Genomic DNA, 26,972 nt, shown 5'->3' with positions numbered 1-26,972 from the left:
TCCACTCCTCCAACTCCCAAAACCTACCAGGTCCCTTGGAATGACCATCTATGTCCAGCATCTACAGTCCAGTCCCCCGCACATGCATGCAGCCCCTGCTTGCACAGGCTCACCCATTGGACCACAGAATGCCCCGCCACCAAAGGGAAACGCAAAAGCACTTCACCCCTTAGTGCCTCCAACTTACCACCACCTTTGTGGCAAACATGTACTTGTCCCGAAGCTGGAAGTCCCTCACTTCCTCCAGGATCACCTCCAGGTTCTCCCGGGACTGGAAGAAGTCTGTACTTCGGAAAACCGTGGAGTAGCCAGAGGGTTCGTGCCGCTCAACGTAGATGGTGTTTGGCTTGTCGTAGGGATCAACTCCCCTGGAAGGAAAGGGAAAAAAAAAAAAAAAAAAAAAAAAAGTTTGCCATCATGTTGAAGGCCTGGAGGTTAAGCATGAAATCAATGAGAACTCAGGACCACCATGGTGGCATCTACCAGTGACACTCCATGCGCTATAAGCATCCCCTTGGTTACTCCTTGGCTCGGGAGAAAGGGAAAGCCACTGCCACTTGGAAGGCATTTTCTGCTGGTACTGCTGTTCACAAGGTGGCCTGGGTTTCCCTCCAGGCAGGCTTGGGCTGTGCTCGAGGAGAAGGAAGGGAAGATAAAGGAAAAGGCAGACGAGGGCTTCAGAATCAGTAAGCAATGGACTGCTCGCATGAGGCTGTCAGCAAGTTTCCAGCCTCAGGTCAAAAATCTCAGAGGAACAAAAGAGAGCTTATCCCCAGGATCTGTGTTCTGAGAACTAACTCTAGAGGAAAGCACAGGAAGGACCAGAGAGGCCCTCTTCCTAACAGACCCTGCCCTTTGTCTGTCCCTCACCACCGCCACTGGTCTGTGCGACCAGCGTTCATCCTGACAATGCAAACTCATCTCCCACGAGGCTCCTTCCCAAACTCTTCCTCGCATGACTGATCCCGTGGGCGTCCTTTGGAAACACAGGGCGCCCCTCCCTGTCTGTGCTTCTGTCCACACTACCTACGCCCCCTCCTCCAGGATGCCCTCCACAAATACTCTCATCTGCACATCTAAATCCTACTCATCTTCTGAGGTCAAGTGCAAATACTCTTCTTTCAGGAAACCTTCCTCCCTGCTCTGATCCCTTCTCCCAACACTAGCAGTGCTCAATTCCAAGCCTTTCTTGTGAGTTTCAAACAAAGGCAGAAAACTGCCTTGGTTGTGCAGATGCTGGAATCTGTCTCCTTACCTTATACAGTGGTGATTCATACCCACTCTATCATATTGCTCACCATAATGTGTTTGTCTGAGCCTCCCAGGCAGAGTACAGATTCAAGCCATGTCTTGCATTTCTTTTCATCCTATGGAGTCCCTAACTGAGTTGACCTTCGCTGCATGATCCATGGACCATGTTACAGAGGTGCTTCCAAACTGGTAACTGCAGAGTGATTAGATCCAACTACCTCGAGGAGAATCTCTGCCCTGGTGTGACCCCAAATAAGGCCCCCAAGAGCAGCCTGGGGTAGGAGGAGCCACTCAGCTGCCTGAGGTTTCCTAACACACCCAAGAACACCACGGCCAGGGAGACCACTCAGCAAGCGGGAAAAACAGCTGGAAAAAATCAGGATGAGAGGGTCACAGTAGTGATGACCCAAGGAGAAGAGGAAGGGCTCAGTAATGGGACTGTCTTTGTACAGTTCTGTAGGCACAATGGCTCTTGGGGTAATGAAGAGCCAACGATGGGGAATTCCTTCAAAGATGTACAGCTAAAGGCATGTTCCTGGGGAGGGGAAGGGAGGGAGGGGAGGGAAAGAACAGAAAAACAAAGGAGCCTCTTTTTGCAAGGGGAAAGGCTCGCCTTTGGCTCCATGATCTAGAGTCTTAGCTGGACACTGGAGAAACCAGCCTGTCCCATTGTGAGAAACCCAGTCACCATCAGGTGCCGTGTGTGCAGGGTGGGGTGGGGCGGGGTGGGAGGGGGAGGAGGACGTGTTCTCTTCCACATTTAGAAGTACCGATTAAAGTACTTCCTCGATGCTAGAGGATATGCAAATGAAAACACGCTGGATATTTTTGAAAAGGCAGAGAGGAAGGGACCTTTATTCAGAACACTTTGAGATGGAGCTCACCTCTATTATGCCTTCGTAGTCAAAAACAGCAGCCAACATGGAGAGAAGGCAAGAGCTGGGACTCGCATTCCAGTTCTCTTTCGTCATCTGCACTTGAATCTCTAGCTGCTGAGAGCTGCTCCCCCTTTCCATGCTCGGTGACACCTACTTGCCCTGTTCTCTTTACCCTCATTTGGAACTTTCAAGTCTTGCTCCATTTCTGAGCACAGCCACGGGTCCTTGCCTGGCCCCACCTGCCTGGCTTAGTGATGCTCCACAGGGCATCCTTGAGCACCCCAACCCCCCCATGCCTCTTCCTCTGTCCTGTTTGCCAATCTCCAGCTCTGATAACAGAAATCCCTGGTTTTCCTCACTCCTGCAGCTCCCAGGCTACCCAGCATTGTTGAGCAAATTCTATGAGAAGTTAGATTACACTCTCACCTATTACAAGGAATCCTAAGGGAAAATCCCCCCATAGCCTGAAATTCTCTGACACCCTAATTATCTACAATAAGACAGGCCAGCCCTTTCCTCTAAGATATCTATCTGCCTGTCTGCACAGAAACAGAAAATACAACACACAAATTCCCAAACGTGAAGTTCCTCTATTTAGTCATCTTGCTGGTTTGCCCTCTCAATACATGATTCTCCAAACAGGTAAAAGAGCCATTTGTCCCTTTAAAGTTCAAAGAAAGCACACAAAAAAAGTCTATAATGGTATTTCTTGGGTAGCGGTTACAACTGGATGAGATTATGGTTTTAATTTCACTTAAGAATCTACAACCTCTCTCCAAAGAAAATAACAAAAAGGTCAGAAACAACTGTCCTCTATAAAAAGAAGTCCACTGGAGCCTGAAGATACTCAGCTGTAAATCCCCTCTCTGCTCCACCCTTCTTTACTGTCCTTAATTATTGCCTATTCATAGAAGCAATATGAACTCAAAGACATTCCTCTTCCAACTGAAGACTGAACGATTCACAGACAGGATCTACATCTTACGGGGCTATTACACCTAGTGAGGACTCAAACTACATGTAAAAGTCAAAAGACAAGTGGCAAGCTGGGAAATATAAATATGAACACAGATACAGGCTGTCTCATACCACAAAGGACTAATCTCAAATATATAAAGAGCTCCAGGAAATCAATAATAAAAAGACTAACATTCCAACAGAAAAAGGGCAAAGAGCATGGACAGACATGTCCCCCCCCAAAAAAATGACCCTTAAGTAGGTTAAAAGATGTTCTCATTCCTAATAAGAAAAATGCAAATTAAAACTATACTGAGATACTATTTATCTAACAGATTAGCTCTGGAAAAAGGTACAATTCCAATGTTGAGAATGAGTGCAAAAGTTGGCACTTTCTACATAGAATCTGCCAAAGTTATCATTTCAATGCTTCATTCACTGGGGATGTATCAATACAAAACTAACAAAAGACTGTGCCCTTATGGAGCTTTAATTCTATTAAAGAGAGAAAGACAAATAACCACAATAAGAGTATATCAGGGATACCTGCTGTGGCTCGGCAGGTTAAGAATCTGACAGTGTCCGTGAGGATGCAGGTTCAATCCCTGGCCTCCATCAGTGGGTTAAGGATCTGGTGTTGCCACAAGCTGTGGCAATGGTCACAAGCTGCAGCTCAGACCTGGTGTTACTGTGGCTGTGGTATAGGCTGGCAGCTGCAGCTACAATTTGACCCCTACCCTGGGAACCTCCATACGCTGCAGGTGTGGCTGTAAAAAGGAAAAAAAAAAGAGTATATTAGGATGTGATAGGTGCTATGCAAAAAAAAAAAAAAATATATATATATATATATATCAAAAAAAAATATATATATATATCAAACTACAGAGGATTGGAAATGACAGGGGAAGAGTTGCAATTTTAATAGGTTCCTTAGGATAGGGCTCATTTAGGTGTTATTTGAGCAGACTTGAGGGAGGTAAAGGAGAAAGCTCTAAGTATGTCTTTAGTAAAAGTATTCTAGGCAGAGAAAATAACAAGTGCAAAAGCCCTGTGATAGGAATGTAGCTGGCACTTAATCTGAGAACAATGATGATGCACACTGAAGCGTTCAAAGAAGAACATGATCTGACCTGTTTTTAACAGGATCAAAATGGCCATGTTCTGAGAACCACTGGAAGAAGGACAAGAGCAGAAGCAGAAAGACCAGGTGGATGACTAATGAGTGGCAACAGTGGTTGGAGTTAAGCAGAAGCTGAGTAGAGGCTGCTGGATATATACTGAAGGTAGAGCCAACAGGATTTCCTGATAGGCTGGATGGGAAGCATGACACAAACATGGAATCAGTGATGACTCAGAGGTTCTGACCTGAGCAACCAGAAAGGGAAACGGGGTCGAGCTGATTCAGGGCGGTGAAGGTCAAGAGGTGTCAAGTCTGGTAGGTGTGCATGGGGTGACTGACTCACTGACTCGCCGCGTCTACTCCTGGAAATCCGTCCTACACATTCATCAGCGTACGTACAATTCACATATTCAAGACTATATACCTCATCCCTGTAACAGTAAAAGCTCAGAAGCAACTATGACCAGAAACAACTGTACTTCTTAAAGGGTAGCTCTGCTGATTTCACTTTCCTTCTCAAAACCCTACAATGGCTCCCCACTGCCCTCAGAATTCAGCCCATATTCCTTTATCGAGCACTGCAGATTCTGATACCAATATCCCTTTCCAAACCTCACCCACTACACTGTCCAAAAATAAGACTCAGTGTTCTCTACCCAAGGACCACTGTGTCTCATCTCCGCTTCTGGCCATTCTGTTCCCATCTAGAATTCCCACCCTGCACACCTGCACGCAGCCACATCCTACCTGTCATGCACATCCTGGATCAACGGTCACCTCCTCAGTGGAGCTTCCCATGATCCTCCTATCTGAAAGGTGTAGCTCCCTCCTCTGACTTCTGTGCTTTTCTTTCTTTCTTTCCGCCACACTCACAGAATGTGGAAATTCCCAGGCCAGGGATTAAACCAGAGCCACTGCAGCAGATAACACCAGATCCCTAACCCACTATGCCACAAGGGAACTCTTGTGCTTTCTTCTTTCTTTTTTATGGCCATATTCTCAGCATATGGTAGTTCCAGGGACTGAATCCAAGCCACAGCTGCAGCAACACTGGATTCTTTAAACAACTGTGCTGGGCCAGGGATCAAACCCACACCTCCGCAGTGACCCAAGACACTGCAGTTGGTTTCTTAACCCACCACACCACAGCAGGAACTCCCTATGCTTCTTTCAGGTGTGTTATATGCATAAAATGTCTTTTTTTAATCTCCTATAACTGCAATCGCCTTAATAACTGTATCCGTCAATTATCCAACTTCTTATACTCTGAAGAACCCAGCATGCTTTATATTAAGCAGACATTCAAAAAAACACGTTATAAATGAACAAATGAATGATTTGTTTTTGCTTTTTCCTTTTTAGGGCCACACTCGTGGCTAGAGGTCAAAATGGAGCTACAGATGCCAGCCTACACCACAGCTGCACCAAATCACAGCTGCATCTGCGATCTACACCACAGCCCACACCAACACCGGATTCCCTAACCCACTGAGCGAAGCCAGGGATTGAACCCACATCCTCATGGGTACTGCTGGATTGGTTTCCACTGAGCCACAATGGGAACACCACAAATGAATGAACTTCAGAGAAAGATCCTCACTTTTTATATGGCTCCAAAAATGAAGTTCTTTTAGAAAGTCTAATATATACAAGAGCTGCAAGATTGCCCTGGGTTCCCTGATATACTAAAAAAAAAAAAAAAAAAAAAAAAAAAAAATCACTCCTCTCACAAGTAACCTTCCTTTCTCATCCCCCCTGGTGAGTCTACTATCCCTACAGCTCCAATTCCAGGTCTGGAATGTGTATTTCCTGAACCAGCTGCTTCACATTTCAGCTGAGGGCAGGTTTGCCCTCCATGCAGGAGCTAGAACTGATGCAAGGAAATTATGTAACTCGTTTCTTAGATGGCACGACTTACCAAGAAAAGGATTTCACATGTTCCTGAATCATGATCCAGGTCTGGCCAAAATCATCTGACTTCCATAGCTGCAAAGACCAAAGAGAGAAGTGGTCACGATGCCAGAGATATGACGTAAGATGCCCAAACGGCATCGCCAGCCAACATCCACAGAAACCCCACCCTGATGATAGGCCGCCTATAAAGACAGGCATTCAGATCATGTAGGCCAGCTTGGTTATCCCAAGGTAGGGTTGGGGAAGGTAGGACAGATCACCTGTGCCGCCTTCTCCAAGTTACCAAGTTCTCCACAGCAACAGAAAGGAAAAATGATTGTGACTTGACTTATAAATTACCAGAAACCGGCCCTCAGACGATGGTTAAAACAAAAGGATTAGACTCGGTACTTCTTGCCTGGGAAACAGTATCCTTAAAAAAAGAGAGAGAAAATGGAGTTCCCGCCATGGCACAACAGAATTGGCAGTGTCTCTGAAGGACTGGAACACAAGTTCCATCCCTGGCTCAGCACAGTGGGTTAAAGATCCACCCCTGCTGCAGCAGCTGTGGTGTAGGTTGCAACTATGACTCAGATCTGATCCCTGGCCCGGGAACTCCATATGCTGCAGGGTGGCCAAAAAAGAGAAAGAAAGAAAAAAAAAAAAAAAAAAAAAAAACCATCATGGGCCACGATGATCAAAGCTGAATGGAGAGGACTCTGGCTAAACACAGGCTCAAAAGAGCACCAAAGGGAATCCACTGAATACACAAGGTGTGGCTGACCTGCCGATCTTTGACAAAGCCCCTCAACTTTCAGACACAAAACCTGCAGGTTCTTGCGACCATAGGGACCAGGGAGTAAGAAACAGGAGACCAAAAATAACACTAATCCACCTACACCGGTAAACCAGTAAACCGACCCAGCCCATACTTAGGTTACTCCCTAAGGCAAGCGAAGATAAACAGATCATGTTTTGATCAAACAACCTGCAAAGCAAAAGAAACTTCCGAGGTTCCTCTGGGCAAAGCTGTTTGAAACTCATCACAAACCCAACAGGATCGACAGGTTTCACGGGATTACGCCAGATCAATACTCTTGACTTGGCAAAAGTTTCACCCTTGAGATAAACATCTTACTCAGGCTTTCTGCCCATCCATCACCTTTCCTTCGCATCCAGGTTACACGAAGAAAACACACATTTGTATTACATGCACATGCGCGCGCACACATGCACAAGACTTAAAATTAATGGTACTTTCAAATAAATGGTAAGCAAAGGCAGTCTGTTTAGAGTGGAGGGTGGGAAGGGTAGAAATTTGACAAGCGGTCTCAGCGGAGCTCAGATGCCAGCCTTCTCTACCCAGCTCTCGGGTTCAATTCCAGAGCCCCGATGACCCCCAGGACTAACAAAGGTGCACCTGCACCGCAAGGGCCTGATGTGTAACTAACAGGGCCTGCCAAGGCCTAGGTGTTGCTTCCTGGCTGGGATGAAGACCAAGCATGCCAGGGGGAGATGTTCGTCCTCAGCCACGGGAAGCGCAACAATAGCTCCAAAGAAGAGAAGGAGGAGGGGCCAGGGGAGGTCACAGGAAGGCCAGGCAGGCCACACTCGAGGAGCCCCGCCTCTTCCGTGTTCCAGAAGCTCTCTTACCTGCTTGTTGGGGTGAGACCTGTCAAAGCCCAGGAGGAGGTTGGAGGCCTTACTATGCAGGAGGAGGTCGGCTGCCCGGAATGGGATGGAGAAGCCTTGGATGGTGTTGCAGAAGTCAAACGTGGTCCAGAGGTACTGGGCATAAGCGTCTGCAAAGATGTACTGCAAGGGAAAGGAGGCGCGCTCAGAGCAGGGCCTGGCTGGACCCCCCAACACCCCGACCCCGACAGTGTTTGGCCACACCCACGTGCAGGGGCCAGGGACCAGCCAGCAGACTCATGGCTTTCCTGCCATCTCTCCAGCAACAAAGAGATGCTGGTGGCACCACCCAAGGCCTGGCTCGGGGCTGGGTGCAGACAGGCTGGGGTGAAGCCCGATGGTGCTCCTGTCTGACCAGGCGATGAAGCTGGTCAAGACTTTCTATTTTTTCCTTCACTCGCCTCGCCTTTCTCACTCCCCAGGGGCTCCCGGGGTCTGAAGCAGAAGGTGGCTGCAGGAGGCTGGACAGAGAAGGCCGGCTGCACACGGGCGGGCCTGCTGCACTCTCCCCCGCCTTCCCAGGAAGGCTGACGACCTCACGCCCACCCGGAAAGCTGACTTCTCCTTCCTGCTGCTCTGCCAGGTGAATGGGCAGCTCTGAGGACCCAGCTGCCCCTGGGGCTGGCAGACACAGTCTGGGGCACCCCAGGCCGGCAGGTGCCTCACCTTCGCTTCCACACAGGTGAGTGACCCTGAACCAGTCTGGCCAGGGAGTGACTGCTGGCCTGAAGAGTCCTCAAGGGGAAAGGAACGAAGCGATTCAAGTTAACAAATGTGCACAGAATGGTCACCCTGGACCAGATGCGGGGGGCGGGGCCCAGAGAAAACACAGGAGCCTTCCTCTCAGGCATCTTCCACCTAACGTGGGAGAAGGACATGTCCCCAGACAACTATCGTTCAAGGAAAATGAGATTAACTGAGAAACCATGGACGGAGTCCTAGGAAAGCACAGACTGCAGGTCAGCTCCGGTTTGGAAGATCAGACATGACTCTGTGGGAGATTTGGGCCTTGAAGGGCAGGCAAGACTTTCGCAGGGAAGGAACAGGCCAAGTCAAGGGCAGTCTGAGTTTGGGACCAGAAGAGGAGGGGGAAAAAAAAATACAGCATGGGGAAAAACAAAAACAAAAAAACAATACATCACAGGTTTGATGACAGTCTTGAGAGCCTGAGGGAAATATCAGAAAATAAGGCTGCCAAAAAAAATAAATAAAGGAGTACCCTGCTGGCCTGGTGGTTAAGGGCCTGGCATTGCCACTACTATAGTGTGGGTTCAAGCCTTGGCTCAGGAACTTCTGCATGCCACGGCTGTAGCCAAAAAAAGAAGGCTGGAAAGGCCAGATGCACAGGCCTCGTGCACAGAGAGCTGGAGAACAGCCCCTGCTCCCAGGAGTACAGGGTAGCTCAGAGGATGCCTGGGAACCAAAACTAGAATAAAGGGGACCCAGCACCACCAACACCCAGCCACTGACATCCCAGAACTCAATGATGCAAAGGACTCCAGCCAAGGACACTTTCCCTAATTGAATCTACCTGTTCCAGATCCAGCTTCAGCTCTGAATCCTTTCAACGCCAACAGCCAGGCCCATAGGAACACTCTGCACTTGTCTGCACGTTGCTTCCTATGTTCCGGCTCCTTTCCTTCTCACTCTCTCTCCCCCATCTAGTCTGTAAACTTCCCAGGAATGTGGATTAGGTATTCTCTGCTTCCTCCAGAGCAACTAATATAAAACCCCAAACTCTAGAGACACCTAATTCAATCTAACTCGAGAGGTTAGCAAATGCCGTGAGAGCAGAAACTACCAGAACCAAAGGCAACATGATAAAAATAATTATGATCCTAAGAGGACCATCACCATCTAGGGCATGAAAGGGTCCCCCAGAAATAATGGGACTCATCTTTCTGCTCTGAAACCGGCTTGGTTACAGCAGGAGGGAAGGTCCTCTCCGTGTGAAAAGTTTTCTCCAGAAACCTATTCCACAGCTGCCTGCACTTTCACATACGAGAAGCTGGAAATCGTGCACCGGATTTCAGAACGCATGATGTTCACGGTCACGGCTCCAAGTTTTCAAGAGCACTTCATATGTGCCAGGCACTGTGCTGCAAGCTGGCGCGCCTTACCTCCTTTCACCCATGCAGCGCCCACAGCAACTCTGCTAAGGTACTGTTATCTCCTCTCTTACTAACGAGACACTGACGCTTCTGGTCAGCCATCTACGGTGACCAGAAGGGAGCAGTCACAGCGGCATCTGGCTGGTTCAGCAATCCTTACTCTTCTTCCAACCCAAAGGCAGCCGACTGAATCCACAGGTCCTGCGCTGGACTGGGCTCATTGATAGGCCTCCTCTCCGAGTCCACTCCTCAAGCTTCTCCGGGAACTCCCTGGCCTTCTGCCACAGCGTCTCATCAGTCCTCTGCACCCCACCCCTGGCCATCTGTCTCCGAGTCTCTCTTGCCAGCTCCTTGCCCTCAGGGGACCTCTGAACTCTCCCACCCTTGGCCACTGCCTTGGTTTACGGCTCATCCTTCCACAAAGCTTCCCCCACTGCCTCCAAGAGCAAGTGTTCCGGGACTCTCCAACCTCCTCCCATCCTGGCTTCTGCCAAGAGTCTCGTTTCATGACCTTCTCTACCGTCTCGGCACTGCCAGTGGGATGGCCCCAGATACTCCACTCTGTCCAGAACCGAACCCTTCGACATCTTCCCCGCAGACCCTGTTTCCCCTCCCATGTCCCAAGCCCGGTTCACACGACCCCTTCCCCCAGCCCCACGGCTCACCCTGAGGGATAGGTTTCTGCTCCGCTGCCTTCCTTCGGCCCCCACGTTCAACCAGCCACCTCCCCTGTTAGGTTTTCCTCTAAAACGTTTTCCACCATCAAGTGTGCCTTCCTCTTTATTCCCAGTGCTACCAGGGTGGCCCATGGCCGTACCAGAGGCATTAAGGAAACTGAGGGGTTGGCACTGGGTTTACTCCCATCTCCTAGGACCCAGCAGGGAGTGAGATACTTAAGAGGGTGGCATTAGGTTTGGTGGAGTGACTGGGCAGCTTCATGCCTATGTTAATTAGCGTACAGGCTCCCCATCTGACTCTAACCTTGCCCTTCCAGCCCACCCTGCACATGGCCAGCAGACACACGGCCCTGAGAGCCGGTCTTCACAAGTAACTCCCCCACTCTGACTCCTCCAAAGCTTCCTTTGGTCCTCAAGGCAGAACAAGCCCCTCCCTCTGCAGACAGGGCCTCCTCAATGACACCAGGAAGCCATTCAGTGCAACTCCTCCCCTCCCCTGCAGAGAAGCCACATTTGGCACCTTGAAGCCTCGGCCCACGCCTTTCTCCTCCCCGAGGGGCTCCCACCAGCTCTGCCGGAGCTACTGAAATCGCGCCCAACTGTAAAGCTCCAGCCCTAATCCCAAGCACCCATGAAGCCTCCCCCATCACTGATCCAACCTCACTCAGCCCAGCTCTAAGGACCCGCAGTTTCCACTCTGCGCTAGGCAAGCGGGCTTCCTGCTGTCAGGGAACCTCAATACGCAGGCGCCAAGTAAGAAGCAAAGAACGTCACCCTCTGCTTTGCAGTCCCGAGGCTGTCCAGCTGTCAAGTCTGCTCAAGGTGACCCTGCAGATCTGCTGGCAAAGCTGACCTACTAGGTGCTCCCTAACCTGGGCACTTTCTGGAGTATCCTCGCCCCACCCCCACACCTCTCTGCAATCAAGCAATATCCCAGGGGCGCCGCATCCTTTAGCTTAAAGCTGTTTCCTCTTAAAATACAAAGACCTCCAAAACAACAACAAAAGACTCTCCGGAATTAATTCATCTCCCTGTTAGCACCTGTTAGCACCAGATTTTCCAGTTTTGAGGACAGTGAGAGGACGGGCAGAGGAGGCAGTGAAGGGACAGCCTCCAGGAGTAGGAATTCAGGGAAGCAGAGAGAGAAGTTTACCATTCCACAGGGACCAACCTCTGCCTGGAAAAAGGCAGGACCAGCTCTCGCTTCTGCTGAGGCCGTGAAGCCTGACTGCACATCCAAGGACCTTCAGAGAGTCCAGCCAAGCCTGGACACTGCTGACCGGTCTTGGATGCTCTACAGGGCTAGGGGAGCTGCCAGGTGACTAGAGCCACACGCAGGCCCAGGTGGCACACAGGGGACCACGAGGAAGGAAGCGGGATGTCTGGCTCATTCAAAAATAGACCCAAATGCTCACATGACCCCACGTGGCTCCATCTGCTGTAAGTGGCACCTTCTACAGGTCACGGCCCCCCAGACTTCCAAGTGGCCCTTTCGTGACCTCTTAACCTTTTGAGCTGTTCACAGTCATTTTAACCATTTCCAATCACCTCCCTGGCAGTCACCCCAACATTTTTACCCAAGTGATTGGCCTGGCACAGCCCCTTGGTGTCAAGGGCAGAGCACCCAGCCCTGGATGATTTTTCTCAGGAAGTGGTGGGTCTGGTGGGGCAATTTGCCTGCTGGTGGGTTACAAAGACAACAGCAACCAAAGTAATCAGCCCAATGAGAGTCACTTCCTTCCTGAGAATTCCGGGGTCCGGGTGGGGTGTTTAACAGCCTCCCCTGGGGAATCGGAAATGCAACAGAGAAGGCGGCACCCCTAACCTCACTCAGCCTGCTCAGGCCCCAGGTCCAACTGTCACCAAGATCTCCACGAAGCCAGCCCTAGGCATCCTCCCCGTCAACTCCAAAATCTCCCCAACTCAACCCTGAGAAATCAGGGCTGCCCACCCTTCCAGTGACAGCACTGAGACCGCTGTTCCCATTGTACCTGCAGCACCTAGAGCTCCCTGACTGTAACCACACTCCGGTTTCCTTCCTTCTTACCCCCACGCCCTGGCCCTGGCCCTGCTCCTCCTCCAGCTCCAAAAGCCCCACCCCCTCTCCCTGCACTAACTCCTGCCCCACAAACCCTAACATCATCTTTCCTGCTTTCTGACTCTTCTGATGGGGGCACTCAGCAGCTGCTCACCACGATCTGGGACAAGCAGGAAAGGAGGCAGAGCCTGCCTCCAGACACCTGCGTCCTATGGCCGGAGGTGAGGAGCGGACAAGATGGAGCCAAAAGGGGAGAGGCTAGAGGCACAATGGGAGGTTTCAAGGCTGCTCTTTCAGCAGCAGATAATTTTAGGACAATATATGGTGATGATGTTGGGCAGTACAACCTGACAAAGAGACTCACACAAGTGCTGGGTGATTCTTGAGAGGCAGGGAGCATTCAGATCGATCCACTGGAGATGCAACACAGCCAGAGAGCTGGACCCTGGGGCCGGGCTTCTCACCCGCTGGAGGAACTGGGAGTCCCCAGTTGTAGCCTGCCTGGCCCCAGGGCAGTGGGGGGGATGGGGCGCAGAGAGCCTGACAACCCAGCCAATTCCCTCCAACACCTTTCTGTGCTTTTCCACAGAGGGAAAAACTGCTCTGTCACCCTGGAGGTAGGCTAAAGAAGTTAGCAGCATGTCCTAACTGTCCCTCTACTTGGAGATCATCAGGTAGGGCTGATATTTACTAGTAGGTACCAGTAATAACTATTCTAGTTGCGTTTTTTCTGTTTCTGCTAGTAAATAGCCGTTTCCTTGAGCAGCCTGGCCCCCTCCCAAGGACCTGCCTACAATCCAGCAACTGTAAGGTTAATGCCTGGCTCAGCAGGGTGGCCTTCAACACCCAGCTCCCGCCAGATCAAGCCTGTTCTGATTGGTCAGTGCCATTCCAGTGGCTAAATATTTTGGATACAGCCCCTGATAACAGAGTACAAGCAACCTGAGAAGCCAGTACTGGTAGGAGCTGGGGGACTATGGGGGTGGTGGGCAACTGGGCAGAGGACCCTGTGGATTCTTCTCTCTAATTCCTTTCCAGATAAGCAAAGAGCAGCAGCCATGCTTAGTAGAGCTTTCCCTGCTAAGGAGCTAGTTCTTCAGCATCCTTACAAGCAGCTGTCCTCTCCTGGAAGTGAGCTGTGGATCAATAGAGTAGGGGGAAAAGCAACCACAGTAATTCTCCAGCCTAAAGCTACCTAACCAGCAGGAAAGCCTTTGCAAGGCAAGCCTGACCGCTGCCCGCCCCTCTTCCTCCCTGGGGCCCCGGACAATCTCAAGTCACAGCTTTGTTTCTGCCCAGGTTCTACTGCAGAAACAAAGCCTCGGGCCAGCCAGCTGGGAAAACAAATCAGGAGCCACAGCAGGATCAGCCGCCCTGGTTTTCTTTTCTATAGAGGGTAAAGGTTGGAGAGAAGGGAGGGTTGTGTGCACGCACATGTGCATGCACGCACATGCGCACATGCATGCGCGTGCACGCACACACACACACACAATGCCCATGAGCCCAAGAGTTCAGCAGCCACCCTGGAAGACCTGGATTAGACTTCAATATAAGTCCCATTTTTACCATCTATGAGTCGGACAATTTATTTGGCAGCTGGCAGCTTTCCTGTGCTTTAACCTGCCATTGTTTGTCTAGCAATCCTGCCTGGCCAGTACCTGGCCTGCTTGATTATGCACGGTTCCACCTCGAAAATGACATTCTGTCACCAACTCCCAGGTGAGCAGAAAAACAGTCCCTGGCTAACAGTCACGCTGCCAAGATGTCTAAGCGTTCCACCTCCCAGCCCCCTTTCCCAAAGTGCCCCTACGAAGTCAGGAGGGGCGACTTTCTTACACGCTTGTTGTCAGCAGGACTGTGGTAGAACTGGGCGATCACGGCTTCACTGCTGTTCCCCGTGCCGAAGTTCAGTTTCTCTGAGATTCTCTTGAATGATCTTCCGTAGTCGTAAGACACGTACACCTGGAAGATGGAGGCGGGAAAGAGAAGGATGGTGAGAAGCGTGGCAGAAAGATCACTCCCTCCGCCTCCACTTTCACACGCCTCCCTGTGCACCCGCCACCACCACCACCTGCAGCCAGAACATGGTTCCCAACAGGTCCCTGACACCATGAAATCACAGGTGTGAAGACAACCCACAGAGGAGAAGCAGGCCACCTCTGTGTCTGTCCCCAGGCCTGTGACCTCTTCTCAGAGGCCACGACAACTCCTGGAGAGGGAGAGGCCCGCAAGGAAACCATGAAAACCTCCTTGACCACGTCTCCGTCAAGTGCTGAACACGTTACCTCCAGATGGTGAGAGAATGGAGTTGTCTGAGGGGAAGGGATTGAGAATTTGTTTTGCCATTTGCTGATCTGTCCCCAAAAGGTAACTGAATTCCTCATCCCTCTGCTGGGGAGTTCTGAGCTTACAGCACCCCAGAAGGTAAAAAAAAAAAAAAAAAAAAAACCCTCATGGGTTTGCACAGAGTAGCCCCAGAGATGCAAAACAGAGTAGCGCTAAGTGACGAAATACACACAGAGGTTGCATACACGGGTACCAGAAACCCCCTCCAGCACTTGTGTTTTCTGATCCTGAGTACTGGACACCAGCTCCAGGGTGCCACCGGCCTTCATTTCTCACCAGCTCCTGGGTTTTTGGCTCCCCAGTAACCATAGGGATGAAACAGAAAAATAACTCATGCAATGAATGCCAGGTGCCTGAGGCTGAACACCTTCTTCCCCTGAATGAGCTCAGGGAGGCCTCCCCACCACCCTAGGTGGCAAATGCAATTATTAAAACCATTTTACAGAAGAGGCAACAGGGGCTGATGAGATGACTCATGTGCCAAAGTCAGAGAGAAAGTAAGTAGCAGCGTGGGTTCTGACCCAGGCTGCCTGCCTCCACAGCCAGAAATCTGAAAGCCATCACCCCTCAAAAAACGGAAGTTAGAACGGAAGCTGTCAGAGAGATTGTCCCTAGACTTTACTACGTAGGCCCTGTGGCATAAATATAATCAGTGGGATGGAGTTCCCTGGTGGCCTAGTGGTTAAAGGACCTAGTATTGTCACTGCTATGGTGCAGGTTTGAGTTCTGGCCTGGAAACTTCTGCCTGCCATGGGTGCAGCCAAAAAAGAAAAATATGCATATAGATATATATCCACACACACATATATATAAAATCAGTGGCTTAAAAATGAGCATGACAGGTGAATAGAATACGAACAATACTGAGTCAGAATTGGGGGAAGAAATGAAGGCCACCACTGCCCGCTGACTCAACAGCACACATGTTCTGGGGGCTTCATGGGCGCCAAGTTCTGCAACAGACCCCGGGCGCACACAGACACGGTCTTTCACACCATGACCGTGCAAACACGTTAATGCTGGTAAATGATGCCCCATGTGAACAATGAACTACACAAGGTCCATGCAACGAAAACCGAGAGCACGTGCGGGTCGTTAATATTTATTAGATATTGAGGTTAGAAGAGCACAGAGCCTCTGCCAGTATCTGGGTCACGGCAGAAGAATCCCTGTTACAAACACAAGCTTAAAATGTGTTCCTGACTACCAAGCACACGAGAAGGGGCTGCCACAAGAGCAGCTTCAGAATTCAGCTGGCTGAGAGCTGCTGAATCATTTGAGGGGTAAAGAGACCAAGCGGGACTTTCTCACTTCTATCCTCCAGGCTGAGAACAGATGGGAAGGGCCCCCTGTGATGTTCAGAAGTGACATGTAGCAAATGGTTCCTCCACAAGGGCACTGAGGCCCCTTCCAGCCCAGCATCCCATAAACGGACAATCCTCTCCAAGTGACCTCCTCAGAGGCACATGTGTGACAATCACCTCGCAGCCAGGGCAGTGTTTTTCAGTGTCAATACGCTTTTGTATGCATTCTCTCTTCATCTTTTAAAAACCCTGTTGAGTTAGTCTCTCCTTTGTCCCCTTCCGTGGACCTGGAACATAGCAGGTACTCAGAAAGATGTCTGGCATGAATCATTATAAGCCGCAGGCTGAGTCAATGCACGGGTTCCACAAATGACTAAAGGGAAGTGACATGAATGCAGCAGTAAGAGAATGAGCAAACGACTGTTTCCGTTTAAGAGATAACAAAAACTAAGACTCGGGGAAATGAAGGAGGAGCCCAAGGTCACACTGCTAGAAAGTGACAAAACTAAGACAGGTTCCTCCAAGTCCAAGTCCAGCTGTCCTTCCACTGTTGCAAATTAACCTTCTGATGAGTGTTCTCTTCTGCCCACATACTTTTCTGATAAAGAGGAAGCTCGTGCACCAAAGCCAGGGGCCAGACGGTGGCAGTCACGCTGGACGGAGGGGGAAGACACCACCTTGAGCAAAGCACAGAGCCTTTCTCCGACTCCCCGCCACACCTCCACCTTTCCCACTTGGGGGTACTACCACCTTCACGACCCAAAAGCTCTCCCTTAAAGTTCTCATCTGTAAGCAAACCCCATCTCTTTGGGTCTTTTTTTTTTTTTTTTTTTTTTTTTTCTCTTTGGCCGTGGTGTGCAGTGGCTTGATGTGGCAATCTCAGTTCTTAGACCAGGGATTGAACCTGGGCCACAGCAGTGCAAGCACCAAGTCCTAACCACTAGACCACCAGGGAACTCACCAAGTCTTGTACTAAGGAGAAGTTGCACGTGGGTCCCCATGGGAGAGTCCCTCCTATGCCTGATGAAGGTTCTCACATTGCTCATCAACCTTCCTTCCCTCCTCCAGGCTGAGCAATTCCAACACGGTATTTTTATTCTAGCCTCATACTTCTTCTCATCTCTATTTCATTAATACAGACCCTACGTTACCATGGGGCCAAGACAAGCTCAGAGCTGTGCACAGCCATCCACTTTCCTCTACGATGAGCCGCCCAGAAGGGGTCTCTGCCAGGGTTCAGACGAGGCCAAGTGGGCTGAGGGCCCCCTGGCCTCCACACTGCATCCTTCTGGAACATTCTGGTTCAGGTGTCTTTTCCTGCTGCCTTACTCACTGCCCTCAATGACCTCCAGGTGAACTGGGGCAAACACCCACCTCTCCTCACTCATCTTGTGCTGCCATTTGCTTTGCATCTGGACACAGGTTTCTGCACTAATTAGTCCTCTCCAACCTCGATGGGACACTACTCCCTAAAGAAAAAGACGGAAGGAGTTTCCTTTTTAATTGAAGCAGAGCTGATTTACAATATTAGCTTCCGGTGGACAACAGAGCAATTCAATCTTAATTTTTATAGATTATACTCCATGTAAAGGTATTACAAGGTAATGGCTCTATTTCCCTGTGCTGTACAATCTATCCTCGGGGCTTATTTATTTTCTCCATAGTAGTTTGTATCTCTTAATCCCAAACCCAGTTTCAAAGCTGCCAAAAACTGCTGGTTAGATCAGTCTTACCTTCAGCAAAGAAGGTCCTAAGTGAATGGTTTGAAATGATTTCCCCTGTGCTTCAAAATCACACACTAACAGGGAGGAGGAGGAGAAAGGACAGGGGAAAGGAGAAGGGGTGGGAAAGAAGGGTTGCAATGTCCAGCAAACATCTCCGTGACCTGTGCTCTTATAAGTACACTCCTGTTTCTCAAACTGTCACATGCCTCCAAAGCACCCAGCAGGACATGGGTCAAAATGCACACTTGGACTCAGGAAGCCTGGGGTGAGATCTGAGATTCTACATTTCTAACCAGCTCCCAGAAAATCCCCACATGGGAGTTCCTGTTGAGGCTCATCGGGTTAAGAACCACAACAAGTATCCATGAGGATGTGGATTCAATCCCTGGCCTCACTCAGCGGGTTAAGGACCCGGCATTGCCATGAGCTGTGTATAAGTCACAGACACGGCTGTGATTCGGCATTGCTGTGGCTGTGGTGTAAGCCAGCAGCTGCATGGGAACTTCCATATGCTGCAGGTGCAGCCCTAGAAAAGCTCCCCCATCCCCCCCAAAAATCCCCACGCTCCCGAACCTCATACCACTGCTTGGGAAACAACGTTTTACCAGATCAGCCTCAAATGAGAGATGAGAAAACCAAGAGGAGGTTAATGACCTGCTCAGGTCAGACTAGTGAGCAATAAAGCCAGGATTCAAACCCCCACATTCTTCTCTCGGGGCTGAGGCTTAGCTGGACACCAGTTCTGCACTGCTGGCATATGTGGGCCCTGCTCCCCTGCCGATGCTCAGGGCCAACAATCACGCTGTCACACCTCTCTGCATCCAAGTGTCCTACCATTCCTGATGCCTCCCCTGGAGGATTCTCCTCTTCTGCAGGACACTCTGCTGAGCTCTTCGGCCAATTATGTGGCAACCGAGTACTTGGTAAAACAGGTCAGGAGAGTGCAGAGAGGAAGCGGTGGGGAGAGTCAAGATAAATAACACCTATTGCTTCATCTCCCAGACTTGTCACAGAAAAGATGGGTCCCGCAGGAGCCATGCTTCAGGGGATCGCACGGGCTACAAGTTCATCAGGACATGATTCATTTTTCTGTTTTCTGTTTAAGAGCAAATCTTCCAGGATCCAGCTTCCAGATCCATCCCTTTTTTTATATAGGCTGCATATGTAGGAGCTGGCCATTCTCCAACATGCATGCAGTTCCGTATTTGTGGAGATTCTTTTCCTTCTGAACTGCGGGCGGGGCCTGATAACCGTGCTTCCAGTCTTTAAAGAAAAGCTAGATTGCTACGACACCAGCACCACCAACTCCTGCCTCTGAGTCATAATTTATTTTTGCATTAACTTTTCACGTCAGAACATCTCAGTTTCATCTGCCAATTCTTTAATGGAGCTTGCATACAGATGGGGGGAAATCTCTGCCACCCCTATTTATTACCTCCAAGCGTGAAATTTTCTTTCCATTTAATCTTAGCACATACTTCATTCCAGAAGAGTTTATCATTTTCGAATGTTCGATGGGCCCTTGCTAAGAATCACCCAAATATTTAGACAGTGAGAATTAGCTTTGGATAGACTGGCACTATATGTAGGGGACCAACGCTCCTGGTTCTCCCGGACTGAGGAGGGTTCCAGGATGTGGGACTTGCAGTGCTAAAACCCAGGTGAGTTGTCACCCTGGCCTCACAGATGGAGTATGTGACCAGGCCTTCATGTTCCTTAGCCCCAGCTCTCCCACAGACATGCTGAGTGACCCCAGGCAAATCAGTGAATGTCTCTGGGCTCCTCTTCGTCCAGCAAAACAGTAAAAAGCTAGGTTTTCTACCTCTCTTGCCAAAAATACTATCTGGACAGAGAACTTTTAAAATGCATTAAAAAACAAATGAACAACAAGAGCAACAAAAACCTAAGGAGGATTTCTCAACACAAGAGGGCAGAGGGCAGAAAACTGCCTCTTGTGCTCCAAAGCGATAGCTTCACAAAGTGACAGTGGTGAAGACAGGCTTATGGACTCTCCCAGCCGCTGGTCGTCCACACGTTGCCATCTGTGCTTGCCAACCCTGACCACACTCATTAACAGGCCAAAGTCACTGTCCCAAACAAGCCTACCCCTGCCTCCAGATCACCACTTCCAAACTGGCTGTCAGCTGCAATGGTTTCCCATCATCACACCCAGCACACCCCTGGGCAAAGTCACGCATCATCATGGCCTCGCCTTCGTCTGCCCTCCCCATCTGTGGCTGCCCCATTCAACCCGCTGGAAAACAGCCCCCGGGCCCCCTCTGGTCCTCTAGCTGGGGGCACATCCACATCCAACCCAGATGGTAGATACACAGAGAGGGGCTCATGGAGACCAAATCCAGCCTCCAGAATCACAAGTGTGTCCTCCAGGCTGATGGGACAGTGCTGGCAAATGCATCAGGAGGTTTCCTCTGGCCAGAGGGCAAAGAGACCGAAGCGCCACAGCCTCACCATGTCAGACCCTGACCCAAGGCAGGGCTGTTCCCCTTCCCCACAAGGGGATGTCTGGAGCAGGGACCACAGACTTGGGACCCACAGGCTTACTCTGGCCTTCATCTAGGTTCAACTTGGCCCACAGGGAGTTTGTAAAAATAACATATCAGCTGCCAACTTGTAAAACTCAGAAGGTTTCATGTACAGACCTCTGAGCTTCTCTCGAAAAATCAGATCCAGCCACACTGGGCCCTGCGTGTCAACCAGAGCTGAGAGCCGATGACAAGAGCCCAGAAGCTCAAAGTCTCTCCTGCCTCCCAGAGCCTCTCATACGCTGAGACCAAGCAACAGTCACCACATTCCAATTAAGACACAGGTGAATGTTTCTGGAACGTGTTTCTCTATCAAAACTGGCAAAATGAGGAGTTCCTGTTGTAGCGCAGCAGAAACGAATCCTACTAGTATCTATGAGGATGCAGGTTCGATCCCTGGCTTCCCTCAGTGGGTTGGGGATCTGGCGTTGCCATGAGCTGTGGTGTTGGTCGCAGACACGGCTCAGACCCCGAGTGGCTGTGGCTGTGACGCAGGCCAGAAGCTGTAGCTGATTCAACCCCAAGCTTGGGAACTTCCATGTGCCACAGATGCAGCCCTAAAAAAAAAAAAAAAAAAAAAAAAAGGCAACCAAAAAAAAAGAAAAAAGTGGGAAAGGACATATTGTCCCAGAGGGCCACCTATTTCAAGAAAAAGGAAGAGACCATTCTTCCCGTAAAGAGTGGCATAAGCTTGCAGGCAGCTTCACCCCTGCCCGTTCCCTACCCGGCCTCTATCAGAGGTCTTTGAGTGTGACCCTTGGTCAACTATCTCCAAAGCACTTAAACTATTGAACGTCGTAAAAAGCCAACTGTGGGAATTAAGAATGTGAATGATTAAGAGTCAAGGACACATCCAACTCTACCGGGTTAGAAGAAATCAGCACCTGGGAAAAACCAATTCATGCCACTGGGCTCTGCTGCCCAGCTCTGCCCAGGAAGGCATTTACGGACGCGATAATCCAGATCATACCTTATCGCTGCACAGAGGTCAACGCACATCACGTGGCTCTCTCTGCAACACTGACTGCACCACCCTGTGTTCAGCAGGTAAGGGGTGTGCACTCTTTTCCAGATTCCCCAGGCACCCAATAGTTTCTCAGGCATAACCCCAACGGATGAGAAAAGGGTGTCCTGGCTGCACAGAGGGAAGCCCAGAGCAACACCGATACTCACGTCGCTGCTCCTAGGCCTCGCGAGCGACAGGCTGTCCCGGGCCAAGGCCACGATGACGTTGCTCTTCTCTCCGGCCCAGTGGACCACCATCTGGTTGTGGGAATCATTCAGACTAACCTGAAAGAGATCGAACCAACACAAGAATTAGGACCCAGGAGGAGGGACGGCCAGCAACTTTCTAAAGCAAGACTCTCTCCCCCTTCCTGTCACTCAGAAATGACCAAGATGCTTCTTTATACCTGGACCACTGGCCAGGGCAGCCTATTTGCCTCCACTGCAGATTCCACCAGACTCCACCTTCACGAGAAGAAACACGAGTCCTCTGCTATTTGGGATTAACGGGACTGCAAAAAAAAAATCTTCCTCTCAGGCTCTCACTGGCCTAACCAATTACTTGGCTTATTTTTGTCCTTTGTGCAATCAACCTCGGATTACTCTCATCCTCACTCTGTACATGGGTCATGCACTTGTCAAATCTGAAACCGAAACACTGAAGCATCGTCCTCATTCAAAAAAGGGACACAGGCCAGAAGCACCACAAGCTTGCAAACCTCTGTTCAAACTGCGTCTCTCTCTAGCCTACAGGTGACATCGCTTATCCTTAGCTCCTAACCGGGAGGAACAAAAGAAAAACATCAGCTTTAGCTAGTTTTGAAGTATCCCGAGGAAAGAAATATTTCCCAGGACCTCACAGAAATGGCCTTTGGCTGATTGCGAACAGTAGCTCCCAGGCTTCTGGATTTCTGTAAACCAGTAAAATGCAGGTACCTTACGCAGGCCGGCAGAGGCTTGGTCAGCCACTTCTATTTTGCCAGGTAAAGAAGTTAATAAACACAACCACTAGGAGTTCCCTTGTGGCATAGTGGGTAAAGTATCAGGCGTTGTCACTGCAAGTGGTCTGGGTCACTGCTGTGGTGCAGGCTCAATTCCTGGCCCAGGATTCTGCATGCCTCGAGCAAGGCAAAAAAAACAAACAAAACGCCGAGGCGCCGTATCAGAGCTTGGCTGGCTGGTCTCTGAATCTGTGCCCCCTGCTTTCTGCGAACACAGCAGACTCTTACGACGGGGTGTGGCCCCAGCCCCCATGCAGTCCTGTTTTCTTTCCCTTCCTGCTGCATTTAGGTCTCCAGAGTCCCAGGGGAGAGCAGGGCCAAGGCAGAAAGGCACCCACATCCCCAAAGAGAACTTCTCCTAATGGGGGGATACATGCACACCTGATCCCCTGGGACTCACCTGTTAGGTAGCCGCCCCCCTCCTAAGCAATACGACCACCATCTATAATCACTGTCATTTTTGAAAGAAAGGACATTTTAACACTGAAAACTGAGGAGAGAATCTCAGAATAAAGACCAGTTCTTTTGGAGAGGCTCTGCTTTATGGAAAGCTAACTCTGTTCCTCTTCCTCTTCCACCCATCACTGATAGACAGTTCATGGGTGCACCTGGGCACAGGTGAGTCATCCATGTCACCCCCTGCGTGTGGGAAGAGCCAACTGAGCTGAGAGATTCCGAGAGCTGGTCTTGACATGCAGAATTAGGACAAAGCCCCCAAAAACCAGGACCATGAGCAACGTCTGGGGAAGCCAATTCCATCAACCCTTCACCCACGACTGTCTCCTGGGCACGTGGAGAAGGAAACCAAGCTTCCGGACTCCGAGGGGCCTGTGCAACCTCCAGCCTGGACATGTCCCCGTCCCCACCCCCACCCCCACCCTCACCCTCACCCTCACCTCCAGGAGCTGATGGGCCTTCCAAGGAGCTGCCTTCCCACCAAGGCTACAAAACCCTCCCCTCCCACAGCAGCTTTCTCCTTCCCCTCCTCCTCCTCCCGCCCTCTGACTCTCCCTGCCCACTCCTGGAGGTGCTCTCAGCTGTCCCAAAGGAGATGGGAAACACCTGGGCCCCAAACCTGGCCGACAGAGTGACAAAGGAGCTTAATCCTTAACTACTTTGCTTTGGGTCTTAAGCACCTGCATCTAATTTGACCCAGGACCCAAACTCCTTTGGAAGATATCTGAAATGAGGCCTCCTTCAAGAAAAAAGGTGTTGGATATTTTTTTAGGAAAGTATGTCATTCCAAAATGTCCCTTCTCATTCCCAGAGAGGTTAAGTCCAGGCAAGCAGTGACAGAGACAGGCAAATAAAAAACAAACAAGTAAACTGTCTAGCCCAGGATACCACAGGGAGAAAGCAGCTCAGAGACTCCCCACCGGCCGAGGGAGGACGCCTTCCGGCAGCCTTCCCCACTCCCCCTCTCTCCTTCCAGCCCTGGTCTCTAGGAGGAGTCTGGAAGCATCTATAGAGAAGCCCACCAGCACAGGTGTTCTGGGAATTCAGGCTAACAGCCTTTTCCCTCCAATACACCCTCATCCTTCCCTCATCCTTAGAACCAGAGGGAAGTAAACAGAGGCCTTAGGCAAACGTCAATACAATAAAGGATTTGGAACCTAGAAGCATCACCTAAGTTCATCCAGGGCCTGGGATAAAAAGGCCCATCAATGTGGCACTTGGGCAACCTCGAAACAGCCCCTCGGGCAGGTTCACAATCAAATAAGGCTCTGAACAGGTTACAAAGCCTTTGGTGATCACAGTGGGTATGAGGCCTGAACACAACTTGCTAAAGCCTTTCTACTCAGAGGCCATGAGATTTATGGGGTCCCCCCAGCCAATCCTAAGAGAGGTGAAGAGGTGAGAGCAGAAAAAGGATGCAGCGAACATCCAAGGGCTTTTTCACAAAGGAAGCCTAGAAGGCAAGCTTGGTGAAACACCTTTTTTTAAAAAAAGATTGTATTAGATATCCCTTTGATTCCTAACAGCAGACTGTAAAAAGGGAGTGGGAAAAAAGTCCCTGGCAAAGATAGTGGCCTGTCCAAGGGCCACCAGGTATCTCAGACAAACGGCTCAGTTCCTTCCTTGGCCGGATGTCAGTCTGGGAGAAAGTCCTGGGGGAGCCGCCCGCAGGGCTGAGGTTGATCCCCAAGGCAGCCCGGAGGCCCCTCCCCCAGAGCACAGCGGGGAGGCAGCCTCGGGAATCCACGCACAGGCAGGCTGGCAGGCTGTCACATTTATTAAGGCAAAGACATCATTCTGCTCTCTCCTCACTTTCCTCCTCTCCATCTCCCACTCCCCACCCTCCCCACCTTAGGGGAAAGAGGACGTCAAAGCAGGCCCTCCATGGAAAGTGACCAGGAACCCAGAGGTCCCGGCAATCCCAACACCCACAGGTGCCTGTGCTGGACCCCCACACTCTGTGCATGGTTTCCGGTTTGTCTGGGTCCTTTTCCATCCCCAGGGATGTCCCTCTGGCCTCTGCCCCAAGTCTCCCCCATCACCAGCCCTCCTGGTGCAGATTTCCAGACCACGCCTAGCAGCCTTGCTCCCTGGGGTCCCACAAACGGCCACGGGGAGGGGTGGGCACACGCAGACCCCGGAGACGCTGGTCTGGGAAGGAAGGAGTAGGAGCGGGTGGGAGGGCAGCTTTTCCAGAACGTAACCTTGATGTGCAGTGGGTTGTAACTACAACCCCGGGGCGTGAACAACCTTCCTCTCCCATCTCCAGCTCACAGGGCGTAGCTGGAGCTTGATAAATGAGACACGATTAATTGGGGCTGTAAAAAGCAGCAGGGAGGGGGCCCAGCACCTCCCCTCAGAAGGCAAACAGAAAGATGACAGGAGTCCCTGCCTCAGAAACTGCATCACAAACAGCAAACAGCATCTGGGGGCGCGGTGGGGAGTAGTAACTTCAGGCCTCGGCTAAGATCACAGGCAAATTAAGAGTCAAGGTAGCCCCCCCCCACCCCCAGATTTGGTTTACTTGAACACACTGAGTGTGTGAGTGTGCGAGGGCAATCCTTATTGCACCTGTGAGTGGGTGGGTGGGTGGGTGGGTAGACAGGTAGGTTGGTAGGGGGACCGGAGTTCATCTTCACATAAAATAAAATAAAAAAGATAGCCCCCCCCCCATCCCCAGAGGTCACCTGGTTCTGGGGCCCCAAATCCAGCTAACAATCAGCATCCCCGGAGAGGCCCCACCCCAGATCCATGGACCCTCTCACTAGAGCCCAGAAATCGGTTAAGACACATCCCTGGTGTCTCTACTGTGGTGCCTTTGGGAAACGGTGAGCCTAGCCCACTCCCTTTCCAACTGGCAGAACCTGAGGCTTAAGTAAGAGTGGCAGGAAGACTCACCCTTTCTATGGGGCTTTGTCGTTGGGTACCTTGAGTAGCTGTTAAAACCCTATGATCTGCTGAGAAATGGCACAACAGGACCAATCTCAAAACACATTGTTAAATGAAGGAAGCCAGGCCGGAGGGGTCGCCTATGTCATGATTCCATTTACATGAAACACCCAGAACAGGGAAATCCAGAGATAGAAAGAGGGGTGGTTGCCAGGGGCTGGGGTTGTAGGAATAACTGTTTCATGGGTAAGAAGTTTTATTTGGAAGTGATGAAAATGGTTTGGAACTAGATAGAGACAGTATGTACTAAATGCCACTGAATGGAATTGCCCCCTTTAAAGTGGTTAATTTCAGAGTTCCCGTTGTGGCTCAGTGATAACAAGCCCGATTAGTACCCATGAGGACGAAGGTTTGATCCCTGGCCTCGCTCAGTGGGTTAAGGATCCAGCGTTGCCATGAGCTGTCGTGTAGGTCGCAGACATGGCTCGGATCCTGCATTGCTGTGGCTCTGGCATAGGCTGGCTGCTGCAGCCCCAATTTGACCCCTAGCCTAGGAAGTTTCATATGCCACGGGTGTGGCCCTAAAAAGCCAAAAAAAAATTTTTAAAAAGGTTAATTTCATGTTATGTGAATTTCATCTCAATTTTTTTTTAAAGCCTCTGTCTATGACCTGCAAAGAATGCTATATTTCTCTCAAGTGCTGATCCAAGACCCAGGAGCTCCCACTCTGAAGAAGTGCTTCTTGCTTCTCATTTCGAGCCTTCCTGCTAGCAAAATATGCAGCTCAAGTGAGTCACAGAGGAGGCAGGCTGAGGAATGGGTCTCTGGCCAAAGCACTCCTTCAAAATGCTATTGGTGGTATCTGCAGAGTCATGGCATCCCCTCGGGCCTGGTCCCTGGCCTCTGGCTGGAGAAATGGCCACAGGCTCGGGGCTGGCGACCACTTCCAGCTCATACCAGTTGTCACCACTGCCCACCTGGGTCTTCTGGCAGGCCCCGGCCTTCCAAAGAGGTTAAGTGATTTTCCTCATTATTCAGAGGGAGGGAAGAAGCTGCTGCCACCCAGCCTCAAGCCCTGGGTTGTTAT

General features: G+C 50.5%; 1 protein-coding gene across 22 annotated transcripts in view; it reads right to left on the bottom strand.

Annotated features, from left to right (window-relative positions):
- Window positions 1-26,972, bottom strand: part of SORL1 (sortilin related receptor 1) — a 218,259-nt gene that overhangs the window by 128,423 nt on the left and 62,864 nt on the right. For 18 of the 22 annotated variants that reach the window (XM_084978368.1, XM_084978363.1, XM_084978367.1 and 15 more), the window contains 5 exons: window positions 21,708-21,824; window positions 14,454-14,579; window positions 7,753-7,914; window positions 6,125-6,192; window positions 188-368 (listed from right to left, as the gene is read on the bottom strand). In XM_084978368.1, the coding sequence (XP_084834494.1) occupies window positions 188-368; window positions 6,125-6,192; window positions 7,753-7,914; window positions 14,454-14,579; window positions 21,708-21,797 (627 nt within the window). In that variant the 5' untranslated portion in view covers window positions 21,798-21,824. Of the gene's footprint in view, window positions 1-187; window positions 369-6,124; window positions 6,193-7,752; window positions 7,915-14,453; window positions 14,580-21,707; window positions 21,825-21,946; window positions 22,078-23,436; window positions 23,496-26,972 lie in introns of those variants that run through there. The other 4 variants (XM_084978374.1, XM_084978362.1, XM_084978369.1 and 1 more) reach the window with 2 other exon arrangements.

This window comes from Sus scrofa, chromosome 9, assembly GCF_054392235.1.
Source record: "Sus scrofa isolate SSC_HxYL_T2T_F1_AM1 chromosome 9, Sscrofa_HxYL_maternal_Yorkshire_Landrace_v2.0, whole genome shotgun sequence".
In the NCBI taxonomy this organism is placed as follows: Eukaryota; Metazoa; Chordata; class Mammalia; order Artiodactyla; family Suidae; genus Sus; species Sus scrofa.
Note: the sequence above shows the minus strand (reverse complement) of the source record. Positions and strands in the feature narration are given on the sequence as shown.